Genomic DNA, 14095 nt, shown 5'->3' on the forward strand with positions numbered 1-14095 from the left:
TACCCTAACCTACGCATTTAGCATGAGCTGTGACTTGGCTCTGGGCCCTCTCCAATACAACTCTCCTGCGGGCTCCTTGTCGGAACCTTCAGAAAACCAAGTGGAGTTTGCTGGATCCTCTTCCATGGCTTCCTGCTCACCTTGCTCTCTTCCAATCCCGCAAGTGGGGAGGAGTGGCTTACAGTTCAGTATTGTAACTCCTTATCCTGCCTAAAATCCTTCTTTGTTTCCCATAGAGAGGAAGATTCAGACTCACACAAGTCTCCAGGGCTTGGTCACAGACAAAAATCCTCCAGCCTCAGCCCCGCTCCACAGCACCCCCTAAAGGCAAGATAGGAGAAAAGCAAGACGAGAGTAATGGTCCTCCTCTGTTCCTGCCTGAGAATTGCGCTCAACTTCTCCACTGCCTTGGCCACTCTGAAACCACGATCTGTCACCTGCTGACTTGTAGACATGCACCCCTGTCAACGTTGGACTCCATCACCTCCTCATATAGTTACCTGCTTAAATCACACCCACACACGGGTGTAGAAGTGTTTAAATATTATTTTCCCCATCCCCTACCACCAGAATCTGACTCTATAGCCAGACTGGCTTGAAACTGGTGGCTGTCCTCTCTGTGTCTCCAAAGTGTTGGGATTTACAGTTGTGTGCCATTATGATCGTCTTATTTCAACCTTGTATTTCTGGACCTAGGATCACAATCCTATTCCAGGCTTTACTTCACTGATGTTTAGAACAATGTCTGATGGTGGGATCAATAAGTATTGAATAAATGAATGAATGAATGACCAGCCAGCTAGAACATAGGTATAAATGACACAGACACCAGTATCCTGGCTCCCTCTATTACGTGAGTTGAAGACCACTTCCCTGCTTCTGAAGGTTCTGAAGCAGGCCAGTGGAGACCTGCACTGCCCAGACAGATGGCAGAGGAGGAGGACACAGTCGAGCTGGAAGTGGGTATTGAGGTTTGGCCTTGTTGTCTATTGTAATGTTAAGTGTGGGCCTCCAAGACTTGGAGTCTGCATGTAGACCCAAGTGACCCTACCCCTAAGTTATTTTTGATTGGTAAATAAAGACGTCAATGACCAATAGCTAGGCAGAAGAGACATGGGTGGGGTTTGGGCTTTGGGGGTTGGGGCGAGGGGAAGAAGGAGGTGAAGGAAAAGAAGCCGCATGGGTTAGGTGAGTCATAAAACATGGCCGAGGGCTGGTCAATCGGAGTTAAGAGCATCCAGATAAAACATAGTCAGTAGTAAGAAATAACCCGGGTTATCTATAGGAAAGTTGATTTTAGTAGTAAGGAAGACAGCTATCTGCCCAGCTCTTGTACTGTTTAAGGCTTATTGTAAATATAAAAGTTGTGTGTGTGTGTTTAATCTGGGAACTAAATGGTCAAAGGTGGGGTAGAAACCCCGGGTCAGGATTAAAAATTTCTACAAGTGGGTTCAAGTCTCATCTCATGACTCCTGATCCACCCTTCTCAGCCTGCTGCCCATCTAGAATGGGCAATGGTGCTTGACAGTGCTCCGCCCAAGCCAGCATACAGGTCCAAAATAAGCAGTCTCTGTTTTGGGTGGTGGATGGGAACCCAGGGATGTACAGGAAATGCCCAGGTAGGCATCAGCCATCTCGGAAGTTCTCAAGGCAGTGGTGCACCCTCACCACAAGCTAGAACCAGGTAGGGAGTCTTTCAAAGGCTGCTACCAGTCTTTTAGATCCTCACCCAAATCCCTGAGGAAGACCCTACTGGGTAGTCAGGCTGAGATCTTAAGCAAGTACTAGGAACTAATAACAGATCCAATCATAGACCAACACAAGCGTCTGCCTGCAGGAGTGGAACCTGAAACCCCAAGTTACATCTCTGCTCACCAGCCATCACACACACTACCCCTCACCCCAGAGAAAAAATAATTTTTAAAAAATTGTGCGTCGTTTAAAAAAGTTGTGAAATGGAAAAGTTACCAATTTTCTAAATCCCAAACAGTTTACGCTGATAGAATCCGTCATCACTAAGTTCTCAGAATCCATTGACTGACGGTCATAACAAAGCTCAAGTGTTTATTAAGAATTAAAAATTCTGTAAATAAGCCATATAGTTCATTTCACAGTAAACTAACAAACCTTGTTTTTCTTTTCAGCCTTTTCTGGTTTTTTTCTTTCCTTTTTTGGGGGGGTAGAGGGAGGGAAGGTGGGAAGGGCAAGGCAGCCATTAAAGACATTACATCTCAGAGGGTGAGGGTACATGGAGAACAATTACAGAAACCAGCACTGTGATCCTCACTGAGGGACCAGGCCAGGTGACAGGAGACCTCTCCAGTGATACTGTGACAAAACAAAAAGACTTGGCCTATAGCTCCCAGGGAGATGTCCGAATTCTTTGTGGAAAATACAGCTCTCACGTCAGAGCCCAAAGAACACTCCCTCTAGGATTCCAAACTCACTTGGTGACCCCCTCCTAGTCTGGTGACGCAGATGGGTCCCCAGGAACAGAAGGGCAACAGGGCCTCAGGGTGCATGTTCTCACCTTTAGGACCTACTGAATTTGCATAGTTAGCGGTTGACTAGATTGGGGGGGGGAACATGCCTCTGAAAGTGACCCTCAGGCAGGTGGGGGGAGGGTCCTCTTTCACTCATTCAGAGCTGACTTCTAGGAGTTTTTATCAGTTCTAAATGGAAGACAAGTAAGAGACAGCTCCTAAAAACCCTGGCCAGAAGTATAAAAAAATACAATAAAATTAACTTTCCTTAAAGACAATTAAGAAAAAAAGTTCCCCCCACCTGTTCTTTGTTGTTTTTCTATGTTACTATAAATCTGTCAGCCCGACAGGATATTTTTTTTTTAGGTTAATCTGCTTCCTGATAATCCCCAGTTAAAAGCCACTGGCATCTTTCTAACAGGAGACATCCTTTTCTGCACAGGGCTGGCTGGGCCTTCAGGAAGCCAAATCAAAAGCAGAAACAGGACTTATGAAACCAAAGGTGTGTGGTAATAACTGCAAATAAATTAACTGGGCACAGAACACCAGGATGGTGTTCAGCCGGTGTCTGCTGCTTTCCCTGGGGTGGGGGAGGGGTGGGAAGGTGGTGGTAGGGCACGTGGGAGAAAACATGGGGTGTTTTGTTTTGTTGGTTTTTGGTCGTGAGAAACTGTGCCCACACACACAGTTCATTTAGATCTTTTCATGGATCTTCTCGACTTTCACAAACAACCTATCCAGGTCATTCCGCAGGTCGTCTAGCAGGCCCTTGGCTGACTCTAAGTTATTCTCATTTGTTTCGATTTTGACGGAGTAGGCAACCAGACTGTCCACGGCAGTCCTGAGCATCTTCAAGTCTGACTCCACTTGGCTCACTGAGGATTTCAGGTTGTCTAGAGAGGAAAGTCTGTCCAGGAAGTCCTGAGGAGGCAAGCCTGTGGCCTGGGCTTGGTCCTGGCTGAGCAGTGAGTGCACTTGCTCCTGTAGTGACTCCACGGTACTGGGCAGCTCACCCAGGCTTTGCCTCAGCTCCTTCAAGTCGCTGGACAGCATCAGCTGAGTCTCCCCCAGGCTCCTGACAGTGCTGGCCAGGTCAGATGAGGAGCCCAGGCTTTCCGCGTGCTCCTGTAGCATAGCTAGGCGTTGCTCATACTCCTGGCTCTTGGACAGGAGTGACTCCAGGCTCTCAGTGTGTCGTGCAGAAGCCACCTGCATAGAGTAGACTCCGTCCTCTACGTACTGGAGTCTGGCACCTAGGCCCTCGATCTGCCTGTGAAGCTCATCTAAGGCTTTAGAGTCTTTGAAGACGACAGCCTCCTCTGACCCACGGGCCCCCACCTTCAGCTGCTGCAGCTCTTCCTCCAGTCTCCGGATGTCCTCTGGGAGGCGAGAGGAGGACTCCTCGGACTGGAGAAGCTTCTCTGTGAGGGCCTGCAGAGCCAGGCGCTCTGAGTCGGCCGCCTGCTTGAACGCCTGTTGCTCCTGCTTGAGGCTCACCAGCTCTCGGACCTCTGTGTAGACATCGGACTCCATGGTCTGAAGGGAGCTCTTCAGGGCCTCGATGTCCCTCTCCCTAGACTTCATGGAGGCCTGCACCTCCTTCACGGCTTCTTTCAGAATTTTCACGTCCTGACTGCGGTCCCCCTTGGAGTCTTCCAAGGAGGCAACCTTCATCTTGACCTCACTCATCTCCTTCTGGCTCCTCTTCTGAACTTCAGTGAAGATGGCAATGTTGTCATTGATGGACTTGGTGAGCTCTGTCAGGCGCTCCTCCACCGTGTTCTCCAGGGACGTGAAGTCCCGCTCTCGGGCATCCTTCACCACATGGATCCCGTCCGACAGGTCTTTGAGAATCTCATTCTGCAACTTCTGTAGAACTTCGCTGATGCGGTTGATCTCACTCTCCCCTTCCTTCACGGCTTTCTCTGTGAGATCCTGTTTATGCTGAGAGCTTCTCAGGATAGACTCGAAAGTCCCAAACGTGGCTTGCAGAGATTGTACCTACGGCCAAAATCCAGATGTTAGCCACTGAGAACAAACAGCTGTCTTTGTTTACGCTACTGCTACTTTCTGCATTGTCTGTCCCAGGACCCTCCATATCAGCACTCTCCTTCAAAGGTAGTCATGTGGTGCTTGTGACCACCAACTGCAGGGCCCCTCCAGGTACTCCAGAGTCAGCTCATTACCCAAACTCGGCCAGTCAGCATGGTCCATCTGCATTTGTCGACCCTCGTCTCTTAGCCAAACTGACGAGCCATGGATGGACAAATGCCAGACATGCTGGCGGGGTGGCCAACACCTTTTCCCACTGAGATTGCTGGCTACAGAGTGAGGGAGGCCTGGAGCTACTGAGACCAGCACATGACCAACAACCCATTCAACAATCAAGACAGCACACAGGGAGACAGAGCTGAGACAGGCAAGACCACATTCTGAAGACGTAACTCAATCCTTGAATACAGCTGCACCTGAGGGAGTCTACTCTTGAACTGTTGGGCCAATCAGAGCTCTTCCCTTCTTCCCTTCTTCCCTCCCTCCCTCCCTCCCTCCCTCCCTCCCTCCCTCCCTCCCTCCTTCCTTCCTGCTATTTTGGGCTGGCTTTCTAGTGCTTACACCTGAGCATCACAAGTTTCCTTAGGAAAGAGCCCAAGACACATGGAGACACTGGGCACAAAGCTAAGAGATCAAGTGGAGGTCTGTATCTGTCACTCCCAGGTATGTGGTCTCTGAAAGCCACTGTCCCTCCTGGACTTCAGTGTCCTCGAGCAGTGGGCCAGGTGACTTCTTGGGACACTATGGCCTTTGAGAACACACTATGACTTTCTTTGCTGCTACCCATTCATTCGGCATAAACGCCACTCTTAAAGAGGCTCAGCATAGCAACTCCATCAAGCTGGGCTGACACACTGACCCAGAGGCCCTGTTGACCAGGAACCTAGGCCTTATCTGGATGCGACACCTGTAACATTTGGTGACCAAATAATAATAATAATAATGATAATAATAATAAAGAAAATTAAGAAAAGAAGAGTATTCCCAGCAGTGTAGCCTTGATCCTGTAAGTCCCTAGGTTCAACTACCTATTTCTGGAATATATAAGAGAGACCTGCTATGACACCATGAGGTTGTTACCAGCTAAAGCCAGTGTGGAGCACTCTGTGGAATAAATGATGCCATTAACAGTCAACAATTGAACATATTTCAAAAAGGGAGGAAGGTAGCCATTCTAGATTAAACTAAGTTTAAGAGTTTTCAGGGGTGGAGAGATGCTGAGGTGGTTAAGAGAGACGACAGCTCTTCCAGAAGCCCCAGGAATCACATGGCTGTTCGCAATGTCTGTGACTCAGTTCCATAGGCTCTGAGGTCCTCCTTTGGCTTCCTCGGGTACCAAGTATGTATAATACATACATACAGGCACAACACCCAAATACATAAAATAAAAATAAATCTTTGTGTGTGTGTGGGGGGGGCTCTCCATTTAAAAACAGGACAAGAGTATGAAATAGGCTGCTTGCCTGGCATTCGCAAGATCCCAGGTTCGAGCCCCAAGCACTTAATAAATCGGGGCTGGTGGCATATTCCTGTAACCTCACCATTCAGGAGGGAAAAGTAGAAAGATCAGAAGTTCAAGGTCATCCAAGCTACACAATGAGTCTGAGGCTGGCCTGGGCTACACAGAGCACTATTTTTCAAGAAAACAAACAAACAAAAAACCCCAAGAAAACAACAGATTAAACAACAAGGCTCTGAAGCCAGACTGGGTAGGCAAATCTTAGCTCAATGCTTCATTGCTGTTTGGTCCAGGACAAGTTACATACTGTCTGTATCTTGGTTTCCTCAGCTACAAGGTGTGACAAAAATAGTACCTGACTCACAGTGAGAACTGAATGAGTCTAAACAAATAAAATGTTTAACTGTGCCTAACACCCAATGGCCGCTCAACACGCAGCATCTACTGTCTTCATCGCCACTGAGCTTTGATCTAAGTTCCTCAGAGGACAGGGACTCTTAGCGGCATCTTCCACTCAATGCCAAAGGAGAAACTGAGAGCGGGGATGCAGACAGGATGTCCTGATGGCAGCGCACACCCTCCGAATGCTCTGGGAACTCAAAGTCATATTCACTTCCCAAGTCCCGGGTTAGATTAGAATGGGGTTCTCAGGGCCTCCCGAAAGTAGACAATTTCCCTCCCCAGCCAAATATAACCTGAGCCATAAAAGAATCTGCTGAGAAGGCACTAGAGAGAGGCGACCTCTAAAACTGGGTTAGTAAATCACAATGCCTTCCTGTTCTAAGAACAGCACTTAAAATAGAGGCATGAGGGTGAGCCCAGCACCTGCAACACGGCAGGCTACGTTCAGGATTTTCTCGATGGACTGAAGAATGGAGGGATTCAGAGCATGCCTGATGAGGCCTGGGCAGGCCTAGCTCCTATTCAGTCCCAGGCTGGCTCTTTACAAACGGCTAGGAAGTAAATCAGATCAGAAACTATAACCAATCCCCAAAGGAACCCAGAGTCTCCCCTTCTGAGAGCAGGGAAGGTTGTTCATCTTCACGCACAAAGAGCTCATACCAATTCATATGCACTGGACGGATGTCTGTCCTTCTGGTATGTGGGGGATGTCTGTTGTGTGGCACGTGAACGCCAGCGATGGGATAATGACTGCAACGCCATCTCTGCCTTCGTGGAGCCTTGCTGGGATGACAGTGGACAGCCCGATGCTACTTCTAATGGCTGACGGACAGTCAATGGGACTGTCACATACAGACATGTGAAAGCCAGACATTGACTGTTCTCCACGCTTACTTGTTTGTTTGACACAAGGTCTCTTACTGGAGCTGGAACATGCCAATTTGGCTAGACCAGCTGGCTAGCACACTCCAGAGATATCTCCTGTCTGTGCCTCCCCAACACTGGGGTTTCAAGTGTGGACTACCAGGCCCAGCTTTTACACAGCCCGAGAAATCTGAACTCCGTTCTAATGTTTTCATAGCAAGTACTTTACCGACTGGACTATCCTCATCTACCCCCAATGTCCTCAACCCCAATTCTTACGAATCTTGATGGTACCTTCCTCCAGCCTGGAGAATGAGAAACAGGCTCAAAGAGGAAAGTGATTTGCATGCAGCTGTGTCAGGGGAGGGTAAAACCAAGAAAGAGACCGAAAGGCAACATAGGAAATAACACCCAAGTTCTTCAACCTGAATCCATCCACTTTGGGCCTCAGTTTCCAACTTCCCCTGTAGTTCCTGCATGTCATTCTGTCACTGGAAGGCTAAGTATCTTCTGTCCTTCAGGCATGTTCGAGATTGTCCCCTTGCCTGTATGGGGACATTCCTTCTCCTGATAGTTCTAATGGCTGGCCCTGGGAAATTGCACAAACCCTTTCTTCCCAAAGCGTGCCTAAGTTACCCACCCCTGAAACCTACTTAGGGTGCTACCTCACAAGCTTGATCTGTGCCTTCTTCTCCTCCGTATTTTCCACAGGGCCCACGCACAGCCATGCAACTACCAGACTTCAATAAATATTATGACTGATTAGCAAGTGAGTGGTTGGAAGAGAGGAACCGGGCTAGCGATTAGACTCCCGCAGGGCGTCTATGCTCTCAGGCTGGTCTGACATTCAGCAGGCAGAGCAGAATCACCCACTTTATTCTCCCAGATAAGTCACCTCCCTTGGCCTACACCACTTCACAGGCTGACTCACTCCAGTTGCTCTCCCAGTCTTGAGAGGAAATTCCTAGTGCTGCACACTCAACAAAAAGAAGAGACTTGGCAGGGCAAGCGGCATGCTGGGAAAAGGAGGCCGTGGTTCCGGCTCCGAAGTGGCGGGATTTTTTGTTTCCGTCCAGCAACTGAGTTTCATTGAGCAAGGATGTGGGTGGATGATGGAGAAGGCACGGGAGGGAAGGGGTTGACACTTCGGCTGGAAGGGTGGAAACTGAGCCATTTGTCTTGAGAGCTGCGTTCGGTCATCACGAATGGTCCACACTTTCTTATACAATCTGCAACTCCAGCCAGCTGCGATCTGTGTCAACTCACTTTGTGTCTCTAAACCTCAATATTCTGGTCTGGAAAATGGAGTCAAATTTGTCAGCCCTCTTTTCCTTCCTCTAGTTAACTCTTCGGGTTAGAAAATAAAATACATGAGTCCGCCATCTTCACACCACATAAATGTGACCTAATACCTTTGGCCTTGTGTTTCCCCTAAAGCTGGCTACTTCAAAGGCCCACATGGGCTCGTTGGTCCAGCTAAGGACAAGGGACCTAAAGATAGACACCATTTCATCTGAACTTAGCAAATGACTAAGCTCACTAGCTTTTCCTTTCCCCCAAAGTTCTGGGTCTATTAAAAACTGGCTCGGATGACTCCTACTGGCACAGCCAAGGTTAAGTCTTGACCAGAGGCTTCCAGGGATGCGCTGATTTCCCTTCCAGCCTCCTTTTGGGGCAGCTCTGCCCATTCAGCGGTTCCTAATGCAAAAAGAATGGACTACGTAGAGCCTGCCGGCTTCCTTACAGGTCACCGCTAATGTCCTGTGACAGGCCCTTGGCCCATCCTTCCCCGATGGTCTGGCCATCCTGAGAGTCCCCTCTATCCGTCTCTGAGGCCAATAACAAAATGGGTCTGGGACCACCCTGGCGACTAGGGAGCTGGGGTCCCAGCTCTTGCCACAAGGGCCTGGGCAGGAAAGGACCAGGGCCCTTCAGGGAGGGCAGGAGTGGAGTCCCAACCCCTCCAAAGCTTGAGTACCCACCTTCTGCTCGACGCCCTGTAAGCCCTGGCCCAGCTCGTCCCTCTGACGGGAGAAGTCCTGGTGGCCACGCCGGACCTGCTGGACCTCCTCCAGGACGTGATGGACATACCAGCCCGAGAAGGCGGCCGCCGCCACCAGGGAGAGGTAGAAGAGAAAGTTGAGCAGCCGGCCAAGCCTGCGGGAGCAGGACGCGGAGGACGCGGCGGCGGCGGCGGCGGACCTGCCGCGGTGGCCGCCCCGGTGCGCCTGGTTCTGCGGGTGCTGCGGCGGGTGCGGCGCGGGCGGCTGCGGCTGCTGTTGCGGCGGCGACGGCTTCTTCGCCACGTCATCCGCGCCGCCCGACGGGTGGGCGCCCTTGTCCGAGGGGCTCGCGGCGCCGTGGCCGCCCTTGGAGCCCCTTTGTTTGGCCGAGGGCATGGCGGCGGCGGCGCGGCGCGATGGGCGAGCGGGGCGCGCGGCCCGGGACGCTGGCTCCGGCTCCCACGGGGACTGCGCGGGCGGCACGCGGGCGCGGCGGCGTCGGAGCGGTCGGGAACGTGGGGCGACGAAGAAGGAGGACGGCCGCGGAAGGAGGAGGGGGCCTGGCTCCGCCGCCGCCGCGGCGCCGACCCCGCCTCCCGGGAAGGGAGGCCGAGCCCAGCCCGAGAGCCTGCCACGCAAGCGGGCCGCCGCCCCTCCTCCCTTCGCCGCGACCCCGCGGAGGGCGGGCGGGGCCCGGCGGGGCGAGGCTGGGCGCGGCTGCCGGGATGGCCGAGCCTCCCAGTGCCCGGGCTACCTTCGAGGGGAGTCAGCGGGATGGGGGTGCCCCTGAGCACTGTGCTGAGCGCGATCCCCACCTGGGCGAAGGGGGAGCACAAGGGGGCGCGGAAAGCACGGTTCTGGAAGGTGGGGACAGGACCGGGACTGGAAGCCCTCCGTGCCCACTGCTTTCCCGGGAACACCCCTCCTCTAAGGCCGCCCTGAAGCCGGGCCAGGCCTTGTCTCTTCCCGAGGATTTTTAGGCTCGAAGGACTCTGTACCCAAGCACCTTGGGTATGGACTACGACTTGTCCTAGGGTACTGAGTTACTGCCCTCTTTGCCTGGACAGTAGGCTGTATGCAATACTCCCAGCCCCGCCCGCCCACCCCGGTTCTCTTTTCTTTTGAGGTATCATAAAGTCTCTCCACAGCTCCAGTTCCTGGCAGCCTCTGGGTTGAGTGTAGGGAAGTCACCAGCACCCTCACACTTAGAGGGACACAGGTCGAGGTTGTCACTTCCACGTTTGTGAAAAGAGATATAACAATGCCAGGCCCCCGTGCTTATCAGTTTGTATGGGCTCTGAAACCCTCGCAAAATCCTTGAAAGGTTGGGATTATATTTGCCCGTTTAATAGGAAGCACACAGGCTGAGCCTCAGCCCCAGCAGAATGCTTCAAGGTCACACACAGCCGTGTTTTGAACCTTCTGCTGATGCTTCTGAAGCCTGCGGGTTGGGTCTTCACTTAGGACTGGGAGGGAAATTAGGACCCACTATCAGCTCAGATAGGTAGTAGCTATCTGGGCCTTTTCTCCGGCACCTGGCTCCTGCAGTCCTAGTGTGTGCCTGGCAGAAGTAGGGACGCTATTTCTTCTGTCTGAAACTTCCTCCCAATCTGCTTAGAAGTGGAAAAAAATAGAAACAAAACGGAAGTCTTTTCCATGTTCAAATACCACCACTTCCATACGTTGGCTGTCACATGCCTGACAATACTTGAGATAAGTATTTGCAAGGAGACACTGTATGTGCAACTTTATAAGGGGAAAACTTTGCTGATGGCCCACTGTGTGCCGGAGAGATGTCTGTCCACTGCTAGAGGCACCTTCCTTGAGGACAGCCTCGTTGCTCCTCATTCTTTTCGTAGCTCACCTTTAAAGTCTGAATGGGCACATATGTGCCTGTGATCACGGGATCTGCTTTACAAGGCGGTGTGTGTGTGTGTCTGTGTCTGTGTGTGTGTATGTGTCTGTGTGTCTGTGTGTGTGTGCACGTTTTAATGCTTAAAAGGCCAACACCTAAGAACTGAGATGATAAATGTAAAGCAAACTTGGAAAAGCAAGCTTTGAGCTGTACGCAGGGTAGAAAATGAGAAATAATTTGGAGAGTGGATTTGGATGGTGGGCAAGCAGGAGTAGGGTGAGCCCAGGACACCTGTCTACTTGAAGGGTGTGTGCTGCATCCTGAGCTGAGCTAGGAAGAATGGCTGTTGATTGCAAAAGGCCACAAAAGAAGGTCACAAAGCAAGCTGGAGAGTCACTGATATCTGGGGAAAACAGTAAATTAAATTTGGGCCAGAGTGGTCTCTAGTGAAGTCATCTGCTCTAGACAGTAGAGAATGCCCTTCTGTGGGCTGAATTGCAGGAACTATAGCAGAAACCTCCCAGTTCAACAAAACGCAGGGTTCCTCTGCATGAAGGACAGAGAGACAGGAGATGATTGTCCTAAGATGTCCAGGACTTGCTTAAAAACCATCTCAGTTCAAGGTGTGATTAGGATTACTGAAGTGCGAATGGGGACCTTCTCCTCTTGTCATCTGTGTAAGGAGACAGGCAGAGTGCGGAATCCAGTCAAGCTCTGGCCTGCAGGCAGAAGCCCGTCTGCTCTTTGAGCCATGGCTTTGACATCAAATTCTGTGACCTTGAGGCATGGACTTACCCCCCACTCTGGATTTCAGGGCCACCTTCTCTGTAAGTCACATCTCTAAAGCTCCTTTCATTATAACATTAATCTGTTCCTTAGAGAAAACACTCATGTATTTGTTAGTGAAAATAATCAGTGATGTTTAGATTTTTTTTTTTAGGAGTCACATGTGAAGGTGACATGGGAATGGGAGGCTTCTCAGGTTTTCTCCTGTGGAGCACTGGGAGAATAGTAGGTGACAGGTTAGAGCGATGGCTCAGTTGATACAGTGCTTGCCCTACAAGCACACAGACCTGCATTTGATCCCCAGAACCCATGTTAAAGGCCATTCCAGCACTGGGAAGATGACTTCGTGGATAAGAGCATTGGTTTCACAAGCGTGAAGACTTAAGTTCAAGTTCCCAGGACCAACATAAGAGGGCAGGCATGGCTGCAGGAGAGTGGAACCCTAGTGCAGGCCCGGGCAGGGGCAGGCGGGGAAGGTAGTGAGGAACCAAAATGATTGCTGGGGCTTGGTGGCTGCCTGTCCAGCTCCACATTTACTGAGAGATGTTTGCCTCAGGAGATCAGGTGGAGAACAGTAAGGCAGGATACCTGAAATCTTCTCTGGCCTTAACATGAAAGTACATATAACACACATACATACACACACACACACACACACACACACACACCGCAGTGGGGGAAAAGCAGTGGATATAATATAGTGGTCAAAAATCTGGGATAAACTGATTTGGGGGTCACATTCAGTTCTAGAACTGTCTGTAAAACATGATGTCCCTGAATTTCAGTGACTTCATCTGTCAACTGAGATGATGAGAGTTGGTTCACCACACCGTGGAGACTGCAGGAGAGATACCATGTGATGCTGGTTTCATAGCAAGGCTCTATATGAAGAAAGGGTAGGTAACGCTGTTTGCAGAGCCCCTGGGAACACACAGAGCTTCACAGAGCTTCACAGAGCTTCACAGAGCTTCATAGAGCTTCACAGAGCTCCTATGTCCAGATTTCAAGGATTGTCTTTCATCGTCATTTCTGGGAGCTCCTCACACCATATGTGGCTCCTAGACCACAGGCTATGATGTGTTTAACTTTAAAAGGCAGTCAGTGTTCTCTGAAGTAAGCTGTTTGGTTACACCCATAGGAGGAGGGGACCTGCCCAGAGCCATCATGGAAGTAAACCTTGTAGAAACGGGGATTTCTAGAGATTTCCATCCTGCTGACTTTCCATATGGGCACAGCATGCATCCAAGGGATGTTCCTCCATCCCGTCTTCCTTCTTCCCACCCTAAAGTGTGTAGCATGGATGAGGAGCCAGACACATCTCTCCCAGACATGTAGCTCTCCCAGGATGCCTCCAGACCACCTCATGTTGCACGGACTAAATTATGTCTGTGTTCTGAAAGCCTGCAGTCTTTTTTGTTTCCCACATCCCAGCCAGGACACCTGAGGAAAGCGCCTCCAGGAATGTCAGTTGCTTCCTCTCTGTTCTGAGATAATATGGTCCCCAGAAGCGAAGCCACAGGTCCCCAGTGCTTTACAGAATCATAATTCTCCTTTGGAGACCGAGGCCCACCCACCCCTCTTCCCATGCAATGTATTAGCGAGCCTTTGTGGCGTTTCCTTCACATGGTACCCAGCATTCCCCCTTCCCCAGAGCTATTTTGTTGATGTGGGCAAAGCTGCTTACACCCAGGTAACTGAAGTAACTCCCAACCCGGTCTTTGTTCAAGGATGTGATGTCCTATTGTCTGTGTTCAGGATGAAAGTCAGCATATCTCCATTAAAGTGTAAGTCACATTGTGTCTCACTTCTGTCCCAGCCCCTCCTAGGACTTCATGTAACCACGCTGGCCTCTGCATCCTCAGAATGCCAGGTATCTTACTTTTTGTTTCCTGGTTCCCTTCTTGTTGCCTAGTTAACCTTATCTCTTTGACTGTCTTCTTTGATTTATTTTTTTAACATTTATTTTCATGTGTGTTGGTGTTTTGCCTGCACGTCTGTGTGAGGGTGTCAGATCCTCTGAAACTGGAATTACAGACAGTTGTAAGCTGCCATGTGGGTGGCAGGAATTGAACTCAGGTCCTCTGGAAGACTAAACAGTGCTCCTAGCCTCCGAGCTATCTCTCCAACCCTGACTGTTTTATTTTAAAGGTCTCTTTGTTCTGTATAAGCATTCTCCCTCTCCCTCTCCCTC

General features: G+C 50.5%; 1 protein-coding gene across 1 annotated transcript; it reads right to left on the reverse strand.

The window, feature by feature from the left end:
• Positions 1-2038: 2038 nt before the first annotated feature.
• Ckap4 (cytoskeleton associated protein 4) lies at positions 2039-9671 on the reverse strand. The gene is made up of 2 exons (XM_028776973.1): positions 9243-9671; positions 2039-4484 (listed from the first exon to the last, which is right to left on the reverse strand). The coding sequence occupies exons 1-2, from the start codon at positions 9657-9659 to the stop codon at positions 3177-3179; spliced, it is 1725 nt and encodes a 574-aa protein (XP_028632806.1). The 5' UTR covers positions 9660-9671; the 3' UTR covers positions 2039-3176.
• Between the last annotated feature and the right edge of the window lie 4424 nt (positions 9672-14095).

Source organism: Grammomys surdaster, unplaced genomic scaffold, assembly GCF_004785775.1.
Source record: "Grammomys surdaster isolate TR1022 unplaced genomic scaffold, NIH_TR_1.0 275, whole genome shotgun sequence".
Taxonomy (NCBI): Eukaryota; Metazoa; Chordata; class Mammalia; order Rodentia; family Muridae; genus Grammomys; species Grammomys surdaster.